This window comes from Crocodylus porosus, unplaced genomic scaffold (genome assembly GCF_001723895.1).
Source record: "Crocodylus porosus isolate Cpor-Errol unplaced genomic scaffold, CroPor_comp1, whole genome shotgun sequence".
NCBI lineage: Eukaryota > Metazoa > Chordata > Crocodylia > Crocodylidae > Crocodylus > Crocodylus porosus.
In genome coordinates, this window is record NW_017728951.1 from 55,311,065 (window position 1) to 55,328,756 (window position 17,692).

The following is a 17,692-nucleotide window of genomic DNA, read 5'->3' on the forward strand; positions in this document are numbered from 1 at the left end:
GAAATGCTGACTGTGCTCAGGCCCAGGCTAATGAACTATATAAAAAATCATGAACCTTTTGGCTTTGGACTAATATCATGCATCACATACTTACCTGGCAAGGGAGATACCATCTTCTTGGTCTTAAATGACTCAGTGTAGTTAGAGGATGAAAGCCCGTCTCTTGCACCGTGGGCAGGCTGACCCCTGTGAGAGTCTGCAATACCTCCAAATGCAAGGATCTTGACTACACACTTTATAGCCATGGGAAAGGGCTTTTGGGCTTTCACCCTAGCTTGCTCCTTTGGCCTTTTGGCTGAGGGCAAGCAACACTAGAGGGCAACAGAACTCCAAGACCCCTGGTCTTAGAGCTTGCATGTAAGATGCCTGCCGTGAAGTGGGAGTATCTGAAGTCCCAGACTATGGGTCTGGGAGGTAGGATACTTGCTGGTGGTAGCATCACACAGACTTGAACAACTGAGATCTGCTCAGCTGAAATTTGGAAATTAATTCAGAACTAATTTTGCCCAGGAAACGAAATTAAAAAAAAAATTGCTTCTCAGCTTTTTGGGCTAAGATCATGTGTATCCCCTTCAAGAACCAGCGGCAAGCCTTCACTGATGCCTGGGCTCACAAGCGGGACAAGTGCACCCTGCTGGCCAACATCCTGAGGGGCTGTGGCTATAATGTGATGACTGACGCGCTCATTGTGGGAACGCTCAGATTCTGAGACCTCAGCAACAAGAGCGTCCTGAGTGCCTGCCGCGTCTCCCACCATTACACCAAGATGATGCGCTGCCTTATGGTGTTCGACACCATCTGCTGGTCCTGCGACATCTACGTAGAACACATCACGGGCCACTGCCAGTACTCTCACTTCACTGGACAGACTGCTGCCGGACCGGACCCAAAGGGGACCGCCTGGACCCCCTCTGCATCAGATGGACTTCACTTCGAGAGGATTCTTCAGCAACAGACCATCCAGCTCCACCTGAAGAGGAGCCCTGCGATAAGACTCTATATGGACTGAGACACTTTCTTCAACCCACTTCCTTCCCCCACCATTGCAGACCATTGTACAGGTTTGTGTGCATCTATCTTCTTTCTCTCTCAGCATCACGAACCCCTCCCCGCCCTTTCCCCACTCCTGGGCTTAGTTGGCTAACACTGTATTTTCTGTAACCTAGTTCCGTTCCCCTCCTCATCCCCATCCCTCTAATGTTAGTCCCGTGCTTGGGTGATTTGTATTTTCGTACTGGCTTTGTCATCTTTTGGATTCACATGCCTAAACATCTATTAATAAAATTCAATATATAAGCAGGTAAAAGTGCTGCTTAAAAGTGTGGCACTGAGTATGAGGCCCTGAAGCTCCTGAAAAACCACCAGAAGGGATGTGAGAGCCACAGAGCCAAGAGGAGACCCGGCACGTTGGTGAGCCTGTCAGACCAGGCTGTGGTGCAAAGGCCCATGAGACCAGCCACCTTGCCAACAACCCCACTGGACCAGATCTCTGAGGACCCTCCAGCAGAGCAACCTGCCCCAGTGACACCACCATGCAGGTCTATGCCCAGGGATCCCCGGCAGGATGTGACGTCCCAACCAGAACGCCCACCTCCCAGACCCCGGGACCACCCAATGCCCCTGAATCACCAAGGATCCCAGAGCCGCCTGGAGGAACTGAACTGTTGGGAGCCTCCCATCTCCCGAACATGCCAGGATCCCCGGGTACGGAACCCATCCCTTAGCAGAGGATGCCCACCCCTTGGCAAACCCTCTGGCTGGAGGAGCTCTCCAGGACCACAACTTTTGAGGCCTCAGTGGCCTGGCTCATAGAGGAGCTCTCGGCAACCGTTTGGCCAACCCTGGGGGGGCAACAACAGACCAACGACGTGACAAGACCACAGACCGCAGCCACAGAGGCGACCCAGGTGCCAGCACTACAACCTGACGGCCACCTCCCGGATCCAGAATCTGTACTGAGCCAACCATCTCAAGGCGGTGAGAGAGATCCTGGAGAGACCTTTGCCTTTCTGCCACATCCCCCAGGAAACTGTTTAATTATTTCAACAGGTCTTCAACCCCCCAGCAGAAGCCGCCGCCCCACACCCTGTGACTGTTGAAGCACTGATCCCCATCCCCCCAGCGGAGGGGTTCGAGGATGCCTTCACACTGCAGAAAGTGGAAGCCTGCCTCAAGAGGACCAGGGACACCGCCCCTGGCAGGGACAGTATCAGGTACAGTCTCCTCAAAAAACGTGACCTGGGCTGCTTTGTTCTTTCTGTTCTTTTCAACAGGTGCAGAGAGTTCCAGCGCACACCAACCATCTCGAAGAGGGCCATGATGGTCCTCATCCACAAGAAGGAAGACCCGACTGACCCGGGCAACTGGAGACCCCATCGCTCTGTGCTCCACCAACGCCAACCTGTATGCCAGCTGTCTGGTGGCCCACATCACCGACTGGGCGGTGACCGGTGGGGCCATCAGTCAGAGACAGAAGGGTTTCATACCAACGGAGGGCTGCTACAATCACAACTTCACCCTCCAGATGGCCCTGGACAATGCCCGGAGGACCAGGAAGCAGTGCACGGTGGCATGGCTGGACATCTCTAGTGCCTGACCGTCAAGTCTTTGGCACCCTCCACGAGCTTGGCCTACCAGATGGCATCATCGACCTGGTGCGAGAGCTCTATGGCAGATGCACCATGACTGTCTGTGCCGGAGAGACAACAGAGATCCCCATCCACTGGGGGTGAGACAGGGCTGTCCCCTCAGCCCCATCATCTTCAACCTAGCCATGGAACCACTCCTTCAAGCTGTGCAGGTGGCCTCGGCGGGCTTGACCCGTACGGCCAGAAGTTGAGCATCCTGGTCTACACCAATGACCTTGTTCTCCTTGCTCCTGATGCCACCCAGCTGCAACAGATGCTGGACGTGAGATCCAAGGCGGCCAGGTGGATGGGCCTGCGCTTCAACGTTGCCAAGTGAACCTCCTTGCACATTAACGGCAGGCAGAAAAGCCATGTCCTGGACTCCATTCACATGATCCAGGGCCAGGCAATGAGACACTTGCGCGACGGTGAGGCCCACTGCCACCTGGGAATGCCCACCGGCCAACGGGCCAAGCAGACACCGGAAGAGACCATCAAAGGGATCATGCAGGATGCCCACAAGTTGGACTCATCCCTGCTGGCCCTTTGGTAGAAGACAGATGTGGTGAACACCTTCCTCATCCCCCGCGTTGCATTCATCCTGAGAGGCATGGCAGCTCCCAAGACACCCCTCAAGAAGGTGGATGCCGAGTTCCACTGGCTGCTGAAGAAGTGGCAGCACCTGCCGCTGAGAGTCGGCAATAAGATCCTGCACATCCCCTACCGACAGGGAGGTGCCAACATGCTCTGCATAGGAGACCTCTGCGACATTGTGGTGGTCACCCACGCTTTCCACCTCCTGACCTGCCTAGACCCCACGGTAAGTATCGTCGTCAACAGTGCCCTTGAGGAGACCACCTGCAATAGGATCGTGAGACAGCTGACTGGATGCAACTTGGCCACCTTCCTCAGTGGCTCGCTGGAGGGAGAGTTTGGCAGAGATGGCGGGGACTTTGCCTCGCTGTGAAGCTGAGCCTGCAACATCACGCGTCGCCTTGGGAAGCGCATTGGCTGCGCCTGGACCGAAGAGTGCCAGGAGCTGGAAGTCTCCCTGCAATCAGTCCCTCATGCCAATTGCAACACCGTGACACCCCACACAAGGATCTTCCTGGAGCGCTTCCTGAAGGACGCCGTCCAAAACAAATATGCCGGCAACCTGAGGGCGAAACCCAACCAGGGCAAGGTCTTCGGCATCACCTTGAAGTGGAACTCCAGCAACCACTTCATGCCCAGCGAGAGCTTCACGTGCTTTGCGGACTGGCGCTTTCTCCACCACACCTGCCTTAACTGCCTGCCTCTGAATGGGGTCATCTGCTTCAGCCACTGGGACAAGAGGTGCCAAAGGTGCAGCTACACAATAGAGACCCTCCCCCATGTGCTGTGCAGCTACAGGCCGCACGCCAGAGCCTGGCAGCTCTGCCACGATGCTGTCCAGGACCACCTGGTGACGGCCATCCTGGCCGCAGCATGGAAGATCTCTGTGAACCACACTGTCCTGGGCTGTGAGAGCCAGATGAGACCCGACCTCATGGTCACCAACAAAGAGGCCAAGAAGGTCGTGATTGTGGACGTGACTGTTCTCTTCAAGAACTGGAGCCAATTTGTGTTTCCCTACTGGCTTTTGTCATCTTTTTGGATTCACAATCCTAAACATCTACTAATAAAATTCAATATATATGTAGGTAAAAAGTGCTGCTTAAAAGTGTGTTTATAGCAGGGGTGGGCAAAATACGGCCTGTGGGCTGGATCCAGCCTGCCAGGCCATTCTATCCAGCCCACAAAGCCCCTAAAAAATGTAGTAAATTAATATTTATTTGCCCCGGCCCCCTATCAAAGCTGACTGGAGCCAGGGGCAGTAGGACCCAGAGGGAGCCCATAGCAGACTTAAGCAGCTGAGCCCCGCCCACCCCCAGCCAGTACCCTGCTTTCCTGCCCCTGCCCTGCTTCAGTACCAGGCGGTTCCCGGCTGCATCCCTAAACCGTGGAGTATGGGACTGCGCTGGTAGCAGTGTTTACGTGTGTGTGTCTGCAGGGGCAGGGGGCGTGTGTGCGTGTGTCTGCAGGCACGGGGCAGGGTGCGTGTGTGTGTGTATGTATGTGTCTGCAGGACCCAGGGCAGAGTGTGTGTGTTTGTGTGTGAGCCTGCAGGTACAGAGGCATAGTGCATATGTGTGTGTGTGTGTGTGTGTGTGTGTGTGTGTGTCTGCAGGCATGAGTAGAGTGTGTGTGTGTGTGTGTGTGGGCAGGGGTAGAGTGTGTGTGTGTGTGTGTGTGTGTGTGTGTGTGTCTGCAGGCTTAGGGGCACAGTGTCTATGTGCATCTGCAGGGGCAGGGTGTGTGCCTGTTCATAGGGTGAGTCCCACACGCACACCCCACCATACACATGTACCCACTCTTCCCTGCACACTGCCATACACAAACCCTAGCCACCTACACCCCACATACCTCCCCACACATTGCCCCCCAAGCCCCATACGCACCCACACTCCACGTATCCACACTCCACACACATACCAACATGCTCCCTCACCCCACATACCCACAGCCCCCCACAAACCTATACACACCCTTCATAATATACAAGAGTAAGACTTCACTTTAAGCTATTGTGCAGTCACCTCTGTGTACACTACACAAACACATGTAAATCAGGACAGAAATATTTTTTGAAATCAAATTAATGAATGTTGTAGATTTTAGAATATAATTTGGTATTTTTCTGGTTCCAAGATGACAATACCCCTGGCTAAAAGGAGTACTTTTGGGGGCAAGGGGAGGGACTTCTGGTGGCAAACGTCAGGGGCTAAGGGGTGGGACTATCAGTCACAAGATGGTGCCGGGGGGGGGGGTGGTGCAGCTCCTGTTAAGGGGTGGGGTACCCATGCGGCCCTCAACAGCTTGCCAAAACTTGGTAAGCAGCCCTCTGTCCAAAATAATTGCTCGCCCCTGGTTTATAGAGTGAGTACCTGTGCTAAAACCTGCAGCAGTTTAAAAAAAGGTAAACTGCATCAATTCTGCCTGAAGTAAGTCTATGGATACATGTAGTAATTTTCCTATATGCAAATTTTTCTCCTTACTTCCATAAGCTCAGGAGATCAGTCTGACAGATTGCAGGGTGTGGGGGGAGTGGGTACAGGGGAAGGGGGAAAGCTGGTGGGGGGGCAGCAGAGAGCAAGGGCATTGACTCTCCCCGAAGATGTATTTCCCCTGCTCTAGCAGTGGGAAGGGGGCAAATTAAAGGCAAACATCCAATCATTAGAATCTTAGCTAACAAAATTATATACCAACTTATAAATATAACTAATATAACTATAATATAACTAGTTATAACAAAATTATAAATTTACCATAGATAGAATCTAATTATTGGGGGTCATTTTATATTTAAAAAAATGCAGTACTAGCTTGAACTAAAAGCTTACTTGAAACAATGAAACAGTTAATAATGATACTAAATCAAATACAGAATTGTAGCTTACTTCATCTTTGCATATAAAAATGTGTGCATATTCTGTCCTATGATGCCATCTGCTGTTTCATCTTAAAATATTTGCTCTTTCTTAGTATGTTTATTGGAAAAGAGCAGGTTTTTTCCGAAATTTATTTCCCTTAGTAAAAATCAGATGGATTATCTAATGTTGAGATGTTGTCACCTTTTCACCCATTTTAAAAGCTACACTGACGTGGTAAAATGGTTTCCTTTGGCCCTGACATGATACCTAAAATCAAAATCTTTATTAACCATAGCCCACTGCTGTAGTACCACTAAACTTTATTATTTCCTTTATTTAGTGGGACTAAATAAATAACAGGTTATTTAAATACAGAATAAAACCAATAGTAATAATGATACATAATTAAAAATACTTAGGTTTCTGCAAAGTTTTTCTTGCAATACTCTTTTCAAAACCAAGTTACTTGCATTTTCTCTAAGGCACAGAAGTATTTCATCTCAGAGGAGAGAGCAGGGAGGGGACTCAGGCACAGAGAGCTGATGTGGCTCAGCCAAAATCTCATGAAAAATTAGTGGCAGAGCTCGGCACAGAAATCCCACCTCCTTATGACCAAAAATGTGCTCTGACCATGAGAAAATTCTATTTTTGAATAGCATATATACAGTAAAGAATAGAATGTATTCTCACCTGCAATGTGAATTTGTGTTGCTGCATTTTTAGATTCATTATAGCTATTCTATTTTAATACGTCACTAAAACTATACACTATTTTAGTTTTGTTTGTTTTACCTGTAGAACGTTTTCACTTCGTTTAATGGTAAGCACCGCAAGCACTGCTTGTAGATCTTGTTTTTATCGGTCTGTAGTTCCAACCCACATTTGGCACACCCTGAATACGTTATAAGAGGAAGGGAAGCCAAAATGCATTCCAGTGAAGTGTCAGAATCTAAGATGAGTTGCCTGAACTGGTCAGTAGCAATCACGAACTTCAGTTCTAAGATTTGAGCTTTCACTTGAAACAGTCCTGTAAAAACAAAGCTTTTGATCAGATCTTGTGTTGTTGGCACAAAAACCCATACTTTTGCTAGGAGTGCAGTCACAGTGCACGTGGTCAGTTTTCACTGCCAAAACCTTGTCCATTTCATTTCCAGACTTTCAAGGATCCCTGCTGCCTGTGTGCCATGCAGCTTCCAATCCAGTAGTGTTGGCAGGTCCAGTACCACACTCCTGCCAGCACTGAGTCAAGGCCTGTCACCACTTCCTCTGAAAGCTCAGTCAACTCCTGTGTGAGTCGGTGCGCACAGCAGTATGTATGGCCATGCAGACAGGACCAAGGCCCTGGCCACATGTTCCCTACTTCACTGACCAGTTCAGGGTAGGAAAGTGGGAGAGGCAGCTCCATCACTGTAATTTACCTAGTTCATCAATCTGTGAAAGTTCAGCAGTGGGGAGAGGGCACGGATGCTGGCTCCACTTCAGAAGGGGGCTGTAGAGCTTCCCCTTTTCAGCCATGGAATTTCCAAATTGCAACGGCCAGTCACTGGACTGAGTACACATGGACTTCCTGGAGGTGTCAACCAGAGCACAGCTTTGCAGGATTAACACTCCCACTGCTCCACAAGAAATGCTGACAAGTCTCCTGTTTACTCCAGCCAGGGCATTTACCACTTGTAAAAGCCAAAAACTAATCTTTTAAAATGCAGACACAAGCTCAGCCAGAAGTTCCTGCTCTTTGCCCTTCCTTGGTTAGTAAATAACACCAGAGATAGTGCCATGACAGGAACACGTATTTTTGGCACAGCAGGATGGTTTAGGAGGTATATTCCTAGAGTGTTTTTTGGGCAGGATTTTATCCTGGCTCACAAAGAAAGGCAGGGCTGAGCAGCAAGTTTGCATGGCAACATGTGGGCCCAGCTTACATGGCACCGCAGACAGGTACCCTGTAGCCATGGTGGAGGGTGGGGAGAGAGTAAAGCCTCCTAGGATGTTGGTGGACCAAGCCTTGGTCTGTGCCACTAAGGTACAGGAGTTGCACGTGGTGCTAGAAATTGTCACCAGCTATGAAGCTCCTATTGCAAAGAATTAACATTTTGTCATGGAATTGACAAACCACTTGAATGGCTGAACACTTGCTTTTTGTGGTGCTGAAAGGGCATATGTCTCAGTACAATGTAACAGCTTTTCATGGCCTATGCCAGATATAACAAGTGATAATAGGGCAACAAGATATTATGATACAGCAAAAGTTTATGGCATCTAATGATATTTTGACAGATGGGAAAATCAGCAAAAAGGATTATTTGGTTTGCCTTTTTTTTTTTTTTTTTATAACTGGAGCTCTAGATGAATGTAGATACTATATGCAACGGAAGACACTCAGAGGAGTCCAGGAGCATGTGCACTGCACTTGCATCATTCAGAAGTTCTGTTAAGCAAGCTTTACTGTGTATGTTTAAGTAGTGATTTTCCACAATCTACAACTCCATGATAAGAGATGAAGGAATGTAAGTCATCTAATGTATCTTATGGACCAGGGTCAGGCAATTATTTTGGGTGGAGGGCTGCTTAATGAGTTTTGGTGAGCTGTCAAGGGCCACATGGGTAGCCTCACCCCTTGACAGTTGCCTCCCCTCCTCCATTCCCATCTTGGGACTAGAAGTCCCACCTTTAACCCCTGAACTTTGCCACCAAAAGTCCCTACCCTTTCCCCCCCAGAAAAACTTCTGGGGGTGGGGGGATAAACACATTTACTATTATAGCACCTCTAATGCTTAGCAATATGTTTCCTTAAATAGATAGCCATTTATTATTTTTAGATAATAATCTTACCTGAACGTTTTTCCATTAGGTGTGTTGACAGATCTGTCATCTTCATGAGAGACTTTTCACTTCTTTGAAACTTCTCTTTAAACATAATTACCCTTTTGTCATCATCAAATAAGCACTCACAGGATGACCAAGGAGTTGTGTGCAACTCAAAGGTACCCGAGATAGAACTACATTGGACAAGGAGGTTTTTAAATTCCCAGAGGTGATCTAAAAAATAACAAATAAGTAAAGAACAATTAATTCTTATGCAATTAATGTTAATCAACTGCATGAGAATCTCAGCTCTCATGAATACATGCAAGTTTTTAGATCTCATGGTTACAGAAAAATCACTTCAAAACCTAATACATGCAAAAAGAATCCAAAACTTATCACTTTTAAAATCTCGTGAGTTTTAAGGCAATCTAATGATTTTTACGAAGTTAGAGCATGAATTTTGAATGCTTGAGGTTGGTAATGCTGTGCGCTCTCTAGAATAAGACAATCACTAGAGTAATTAAGTAAGAAAGTTTTCTAATGCACTAGAAACGACCGCACTAGTTTTCTACAAGCTGTTCTTAAACAGAAACAGTGCATTACAAACTATATTACATGGTGTCGAGTTTTGTCAAGTTTTGCATAAAGCCAGCCCCTTCCCGGATGGCGCCAGGCATCCTGCCAGCCACAGGTGCCTGAAGGCAGAAGCAATGAGGGGCTTGATCCAGCTTTCAGCGTAGTCTCCTCGCCTACCCTGTGGCTGGGGCGAAGGGTGAGCAGGGAGGCAGACTCTGAGCTGTGGTGGGGCCCATTCCTTCCCTCCATGGTGGTACAGCCCCCCGGGGCCAGCCAGGTGGGCTGCTAGTGGGTTGTGTGCTGCCTGAGCTCCCAGGGTTGATCCAACTTCTTGGGAGCCTACGAGCACACTACCTCTCCCATGAGGTCGCATGGTCTTCCAGCGCCTTGCACACTGAGGCAGGGTCGACATATACACTGGATGTACAAAAATCCTAACAGAAATATGGGGTCAACTTATACAACGTGCCGACCTAAACACCTTAAAATATGATACCTAAAAGAGCCATAAACATTAGAGTTGGTCAAAATATTTGCCAAATCCTTTTTCCATTGAAACCAAATTTTTTAGTGGAAAATGTTTCTCAGATTCAGATACATGTCTGATGTACATTCTTAGAGTAAGAAGCCAACTCTACATCCTTCTCTAACATTAGGACACTCTCCTGAGAGGCAGAAGCTCTTAATTCAAGCCCCTGTCAGGCTGTTGTGGTCCAGGGGCCATAACCAGTTCTCCCATGTCCCTGTAGGATGCATCCACACTATTGCCTATTATATAAGCTGAGAGTCTCTCTCATGCTTCTGTTGCAAAAATTTTCAAAAGGTCTCACTTTTTTTTATTTTATATCAGAACATGTTACAAAAGTATTTACTGTGAAATGGAATTATGCTTTGCTCAGCCTTACTGATTATGTTCTGTTTTAAAGGTTCCTAGCTATTTCCGGATGTCAAAATGACAATGTGCTAAAAATGGTAAGCTTTAGTCATGAGAAAGATTATTGAAAAATGCCATTCTAAATCTTACTCTCCAATCCAGAAAGGGTTTAAGCTATTTTTGTTCTCCCTATGTGAGCAGAATTCCTATAAACTTCCATACATGTCTGAAGAGAAAAATAGCTATGAAAAAGTCAGTTGTGGGAATTAGTATAGAGAATTTAGGTCTTAACATACACCAGCAATCTTTAAACTTATTTTTAGTTAACCAACTGTTTAGAGATCAGTAAACCAAGCACTCTGCCAAAATCAGTTTTTTAGCATGATGTTCTGATACTCAGTTCTGAAAGTATACTGGGTATCACCAATAAGAGTCATTTTGCCACTTCCAAACACTTAACTGATCTTCCCCAAACTCTGCACTTTGCTCAGGACATTTCATTATAATGATCTGCACAATCACATATAGCAAATAATGAAGGCATTAAAAGAGAAATACTTTGCTATCTGGTGTTCAGGGTCACTAAACTGTGGGTATCCTTGAAATGCAGTCACATGAAAATCCATTGCATTACTAAGAGGATATTGAACTTCATGTCTGATATGTTAGGCTGCTGGAAAGCTAAACATAAGACACTTGGATGACATTTGTTGCATACATATTCCATTCAAATGGTTTTAGAGCCTCTCCTCCATTCCCTGTGGCTAATACAAGCCACCGAGAGAAGAACATGGCACTAAAATATTACTCATTTTTAATCCACTGTACAGCTGAGGAGGCACATCTACACGTGACACTATGTCACCATAGCAACACACTATGGTGGGTGCAAACTGTGATGCCACAGATACAGAGACGTAGGGGATAAAAATAACCATGTGCCACCAGCATAGTGCAGTAATGGTTGTTACTTCCAAAAGGAAGTACTAAATGATGGCACAGAAACAACAGTGCTATAGGGGCATGTGTAGACACGCCCAGGCACCTATGTAAGGGTTATAGCAAACTCAATTTTCAACTGAAATTTCCCATAAAGAAACTAATCCATCTGAAATTCTCCACCACATCTCATCCAAGGGTAGAATTTTGCTTGGGGGAAAAAGGGTATCAAAAGAGGAGCTTGATAGTTTGTTAACAATTCCCTGTCATTAACCTCCCCTTTTTGAAGTTTGGTCAACAAACTACACAATTTATTTTTCTTTTTCCAGGTGCCTTTAAAAATGTTAACACTTAGATTAGTTATCTTTTGAAAGTTTAATCAGAAAACAGTTCAGCCATTTCTGGAAATGAGGGAAAATATGTATTACTCACTTATGTTAAAATATATTTAAAATAATTTTGTCTTTAAGTGTTAGCACTTGGTGAGAGAGGCACTTTCATACTTTGGAAAAGAAAGGTGAAATTTGGCTAGGGGAAGGGGGAGGGGTTATTAAGGTGTCACCTGTCTTTTGCTGTGGGTTGCAAAATTTTTCCTCAACTGGGTCAAATTATAAGCCTCTGAGTTTGCATATGCTCAGAAGAGGCTTTAAAAATTTTTTTTGCACATACCCTGGGAGGGCATGGGGGGAGGGGGGGCTGTGCCCCTGGATCTGCACGCAGGGTATGGTAGGGCAGGCTGTTGCTGAGGGCTGGGAGCTACACTGGGCTGTTCCTGGTGGGAGGGCTGAACCAGGCTGTTCTTGGGGCAGGTGGCGGCAGTGCTGCGAGAGGGGCTATGGGGGGGGGGGCGGGACACACACAACCACAAAATTGGCTGTAGCCCCTCTCCCAGCACCACTGCTGCCTGCCCTGAACACAGCCTGGTCCAGCCCAGTCCCCCGCCAGGAACAGCTCAGCGCCACCTCTGGGCTTAGCCCATAGTGACAGCTCACCCCGTGCACAGATCTCAGGGCACATGCTGCCCATGCTATCCCAGGGTGTATGCAGGGTGGGAGCCGCTCTTCTCCCATGCCCCGCAGATGAGCCACTTGCAGCTCTGTCCTGTGCCCCACCCCAACTGAGCAGTGCCTGCCCCTGCCCCACACCCTCCCTCACTGCTAGGGCTTCCATCTGCTCCCGCATGCCCCTTCCCCCACAACACACTTACCAGCCCAATGCTTGGGCTGGCAGGCTTTACTCCTGCCCCTGTGCATACTGCATCTGTGCACATGCACAGGGCATTTATCAGCCACATTATTGGCCACATCAGGAGAAAAAAATCCCCTCCCAGAACCTTGCGCTTTTTACCTGGCGCAGCCCCAGCCCTGTTGCCCCATGCAGATCCTAGGACACATGCCTACACCCATGCCCCATGCCCTCCCAGACCAGTGGTGGGAGCAATGGCAAGAGCTGCTGAACAAGCTGCCATATGAGCAGCTCCCAAACTGGCGGTGTGCAGCGGCACAAGCCACCTCACCCCCTCCCTGGGCAGAGCTTTCCCCAGCCCAGGTCCCAGCCCCAGCCCCAATCCCTCCCTTGCTGTAGGGGCGCCGATCTGCTCCACAATGCCCAAGCTCCTTCCCTCCCCGCTCTGCCCACCACAACAAACTTACCACCTGGAGGAAGCTGTGTCCAGTGTTGAGGACTGCTACCTGTTTAGTCTATGGCTGAGTCTCCAAAGGGGCACTGAATCTTCGGATCCAATTCAGCCAGATTGAAGCAGGACAGTGATTTGAATCACTGTCCCTCTGAACTGGCTGAATCTGAAACCAAATCGAATACTGGCCGCTTCATACAGGCCTAAAGTATATGTACCTCCATCCTGGTCTGCTGGGGGATAAAAGACAATAACCTTCTACTGATACTAATTATCACATCAAGAGGTGAAGGGTTATGATGTAGATCTAAAGATCTCAAGCCTGTTGATGATCTATACAGGGGATCAGCATGATCCCATTTACAACATTTTTATTTTTCCTCAGTTTTGAAGTATTTTTTTAAAGAAAAAAACCTTACAAACGACATTAAGAACATACAAACAGTTATCCTAGGATTAATGTTATCTATGCATGATCATATACTATTTAATATACAAAAATTATATAGCCTTCTTTTTAGATATAATTATATAAAAGGCTTGTGATATAATTATATAAAAGGTTACATCTCTCAGATGAAGAGAGACAATAATGGAATTAATTTTCAGGTTCATTAGAACAAAAGGCATAGAAAAATAAGGTTGTCAAGGCCACACTTAACCATGGGAGGAAATAAGATAAGGAATTTGAGGCCTAGATGAGGAGTGGAATTAAAGGAGAGCTGGGAAACAGATTATTTTGCTTATCCAGAACTCCACAGATGATTTCAGCTAAAAATTACATTCCCCTGGCTGAAGTAATCCATTCTTATTTTGCCTTTTTTGCTGTACCAAACTAAAGAAGGTCTTGTTCTACCTCTTCCTATGCTGAGCAAAATTAGAAATCCTTCTACGTAAGTTTCATAATTTTGCAAAACTGGATTTTAGATGCCCTGAAAAATATCAAATGGAATCTTAATAAAACTGGAAAAAAAATATTACCTGGCAATGTATAATTTCTCAAAAACATCCTTAATAGAACAGCAGTTCTCATGCGCTAAACTGTCCTTTTAAATCATTGTAACATGGGTGAGAAAAATAAAATATTACAAAGAAATGAGGAATGGGTGAAAATGCAGCCTAAAAACCTAGGTCTACAAATCTGTTTCACAGAAAGAATAACAGATGCAAAGAACGTTAAATCATAGACTTTTCATAGGCTTCAATGGCTTTAGATCAGACCACTGAAGCATATTTCAACATTCCCTATGTGCTTGGCCACTTGTCTGCTCAGCTGTTGTATCTTTCAATCTATTTGCTTTTATGACCTTATTTAGGAATTTGCAGTTTCCACATTTACTGTTCTGAGGGGAAAACTGCACTGCCAGCATTCCCAGTTTTCCTCAACTTTTTGATTGGGTTTTAAAATCCTGTTGCAGGGTTTAAATCTCCTTATTATACCGCTATTTTTCACATTTTCAAAATAAAATGACTATTGCTAAACTATTTCACATTGGCTTTTCTCTAATGAGAAAATCACTTTTCTTTAAAAGTTAAGGTTATTTTAGTACTACTTTCAATTTGGTCAAGGCACATACAAAAGTAATTTTTGCAATACCTATTGCTCCACAATACTAGTTTTTCATGTCCTTTAAAGCATATTAAAACATTTATTCAGCATGATAACAGAGAATAAACCACCTTGTATTTTGCCCTTACAGAGCTGTTACAGAGCATCAGCAGTAAATTCTTTAGTGACTGCACTATTCTAACTATACAGTGGATACACTTACTACAGACAACACTATTAGGCACAATGAACTGCTTTTATACATCCTAGGAACAGACATTACACATAAACCAATTTAAGTGATCAGAAACTGGTTGAAACCTGTAACAGAACATAAGTTCAGTGCACATACACCAGTTTCAAAAGGCCAAACCCTGTTTGAGATAAACCTGGCTAAATGCAGTATAAGACTTGACTGATTAAGCTCAAATTGGTTTATGCAACTTCTGTCCCAGACCCCTTCCTGGTTTAAGTTAAACCAGAGCCCCCGCAGCATCCCAGCACATTCTCTGGGCTGTGCTCTCTGCTCCTGTGGAGCAGGGCTGGCCCCACCCCTCTGCTCCCTAGCTGGACAGGCAGGGGCGGGGGCCTGACCAGATGCTGGCCCCAGAAGCGAACAGGGAAGAGGGTCATTTCTCCCCTCTCTTCCCTGTCCCACCAGCACAGACCCATACTTCCTTGCTGGCTGCTCCAGTGGCGGGGTCATGTCCAGTCCTGGCAGTAGCCTGGAGTGAACTAAATAGGACCGGGGTTGAATTTCCCCCTTTGTCCCACAGACCTGAGCCGGGGTCTGCTGGGTGCTTCCCCCTACAGCTAAGGGCGGGCTCTAGCACCCCCTGGCTCCTGACCTGAGTGGCTGCAGGCATGTGCCTGCATTTTCTCTGTCCGGAGGGAATGTCTGGTCAGTTGCAAACTGGTTCAAGCTAGGTAGGTTAGACTAACCTGCAAAGACTGAATCAGTTCAGGCTCTGGTTTTTTGAATGTCTGTCCTTAGCCCAATAGTTTAACACTAATCTTAACTGCTGTTGTCCACAAATAACTTTTCAGTCACATCAATTAAATTTGTAAAAATGTCATGGCTAAAATCTTGACTTTAGTGAAAAAACTCCTACCGACCTCAGGATTTCACCCCAACTTATTGCAATAGAATATGAATAATTTATATCTGGGTGGTTTGCAACCAGCTTAACTTGCACTGGGATGCTGAATTGAGAATTTGCTGCTTAAATGTTCATTTTTACCACAACTGGTGTTGTTTCTCCAAACAGAGGTCCAATACAGAGAAGTAGTATCATTTCAAATAAAAGCTGCAGTTTTTCATCCCTTCATTTTCATAGGAAGGTTGAACACTTAAGCTTGTGAAATACCTGGGTTCTACTGTATGCTATTCTGTTCTCAAAAGAATATTTCATGAATCGAACCACTTGTGTTTGTAACCTAAAATCTGGATTAGAGTAACAGAGAAGAGAGGCTCCTAGCATCTGAAACTATTGTACAGAAATGCTGTGTATTGATAATTGTAATGATAATTTCTTTAGTGGCAACATACACAAGTTGGTCTTCTTTACAATTTCAGCAAGATGTCAATATAACTGTATCACTTTTTTTTTTTTAAAGAAATATTGCTTTGCTGTTCCAAAGCAGGAATATTGATAAAGCATTATATGTAGATGAAAAAGGTACAAATCCTTACACCTACTTATGCAAGACTATGTCGTAAACTTTAACCTTCTACAAATGGTTATCACATGCCTAGCTGACTTTCGACTTCTCTTAGCAAGAATGGCCATCACATGCTGTCTTCCTGTGACCCATTTGTGCCATTTAGTTGTCGTGACCTATGTACCCATTTGGCCTGATGTGGACTTATCTACTCGGCTGTTTTGCTGGATCAAACGTTCATGGCTTGACTATCAGCAATTGGTATTTGGACAGTTGAGAAATCAGTCTTTATCTTAAATTTTAGATACAGTCTTTTAATGATTAAAATATGAATTGCTAGATGCACTGAACACTAACTGAAGAATAAGATGGAAGATTTGTAGTAAGGTAAAACAATTATAATAATCCTATATGGGTCTATATATTCTTAACCTTTTTAGGGAGGCTTTTTGAACATCCAAATAATGATACCTGTACTATAGTATGGAAGTCCTACAGATTGATTAACTGTGATATTTGCTTTAACTTGAACTGTAGAATCAGGATTTTTTTCAATGTCCACAATTTCAATGATCTGTTGAATTACTGAAAAGATTACTTTTCTGTTCTCTAGAATTTGCAGCTCCATTTTTACTGGATACTACTTACATATCCTAATCTCTGGGATCTAGACCGTAGCCATGTTGGTCTGAGCACAAAAGGCAAGCAAAGCCTTTGGGTAGAGGCGAAATATCTTTTATTAGACCATCTAAAAAGTTGCAAAAAAGTTTGCAAATAACAACTGTTTTGCAACTTTAAGTTGGTCTAATAAAAGATATCACTTCTAACCAAAGACTTCGCCTATCCTAATCTCTCATTTATCTACCTCTAAAATAGAGGTTTTATACATTTAAACCTCAGTTTCTGCAAGCAAGCTACACTCTTGCCATAAAAGTTCCTTTTGCATATCTTTATTTCTATCTGTTCCTACTTGAGTTTTGGAAGAGAGAATATTCTACAGCAGGGGTTAGCAACCAGCTGCCTGTGGACCAGATCTGGCTGGTGGTAGCTCAAAGCAGTATCCTCCAGCCACAATGGCAGAGGAGGTATCCCTGGGGTCCTACTTTCTGCCTTATTCAGTTGATTTTCTCATGCAGCAGCAAATGCACTCCTAGGGTCCTAGTACCTCCCTTTTTATATTTATTCCCTTCATAGCTTCTGCTGATCACCAGAGAGCGAGGGGTGTGGCCTGCAGGGGGCCCTTGGCCACAAGCAGTGCCTCACTGTAGAAACAAGTTGTAAACCCTTGCTCTAGAGACAAAAACACAATCAGCAGTCAAGAGACCTTATGGGATCTATTTCCTGCTCTACTGCTGAATCACGAAGTTATTTGGACAAGTTCAACAACTTATGACGTCATTGGGATAACGGAGACCTGGTGGGACTCCACCCATGACTGGACCACGGGGATAGAGGGCTATACCCTGTACAGGAGGGATAGTGTTGACCAAAGGAGCGGGGGTGTAGCTCTCTGTGTGAAGGAAAGCTACATGTCCCTGCAAGCTGATGTTGGCAACCAGCATGGACAGC

At 45.7% G+C, this 17,692-nt stretch overlaps 1 protein-coding gene and 1 long non-coding RNA gene across 8 annotated transcripts in view; one reads left to right on the plus strand and one right to left on the minus strand.

The window, feature by feature from the left end:
* Nucleotides 1-17,692, minus strand: part of FAM35A (family with sequence similarity 35 member A) — a 69,675-nt gene that overhangs the window by 15,120 nt on the left and 36,863 nt on the right. For 6 of the 7 annotated variants that reach the window (XM_019555710.1, XM_019555712.1, XM_019555713.1 and 3 more), the window contains 2 exons: nt 8,912-9,118; nt 6,872-7,106 (listed from right to left, as the gene is read on the minus strand). In XM_019555710.1, coding sequence (XP_019411255.1) covers nt 6,872-7,106; nt 8,912-9,118 — 442 coding nt within the window. The remainder of the gene's footprint in view (nt 1-6,871; nt 7,107-8,911; nt 9,119-17,692) is intronic. The other variant, XM_019555716.1, reaches the window with a different exon arrangement.
* LOC109323999 overlaps nt 4,750-17,692 on the plus strand; it is a 22,292-nt gene continuing 9,349 nt past the window's right edge. Inside the window, exons 1-2 of the long non-coding RNA XR_002104821.1 lie at nt 4,750-4,761; nt 9,737-9,740. This is a non-coding gene — a long non-coding RNA (uncharacterized LOC109323999). The remainder of the gene's footprint in view (nt 4,762-9,736; nt 9,741-17,692) is intronic.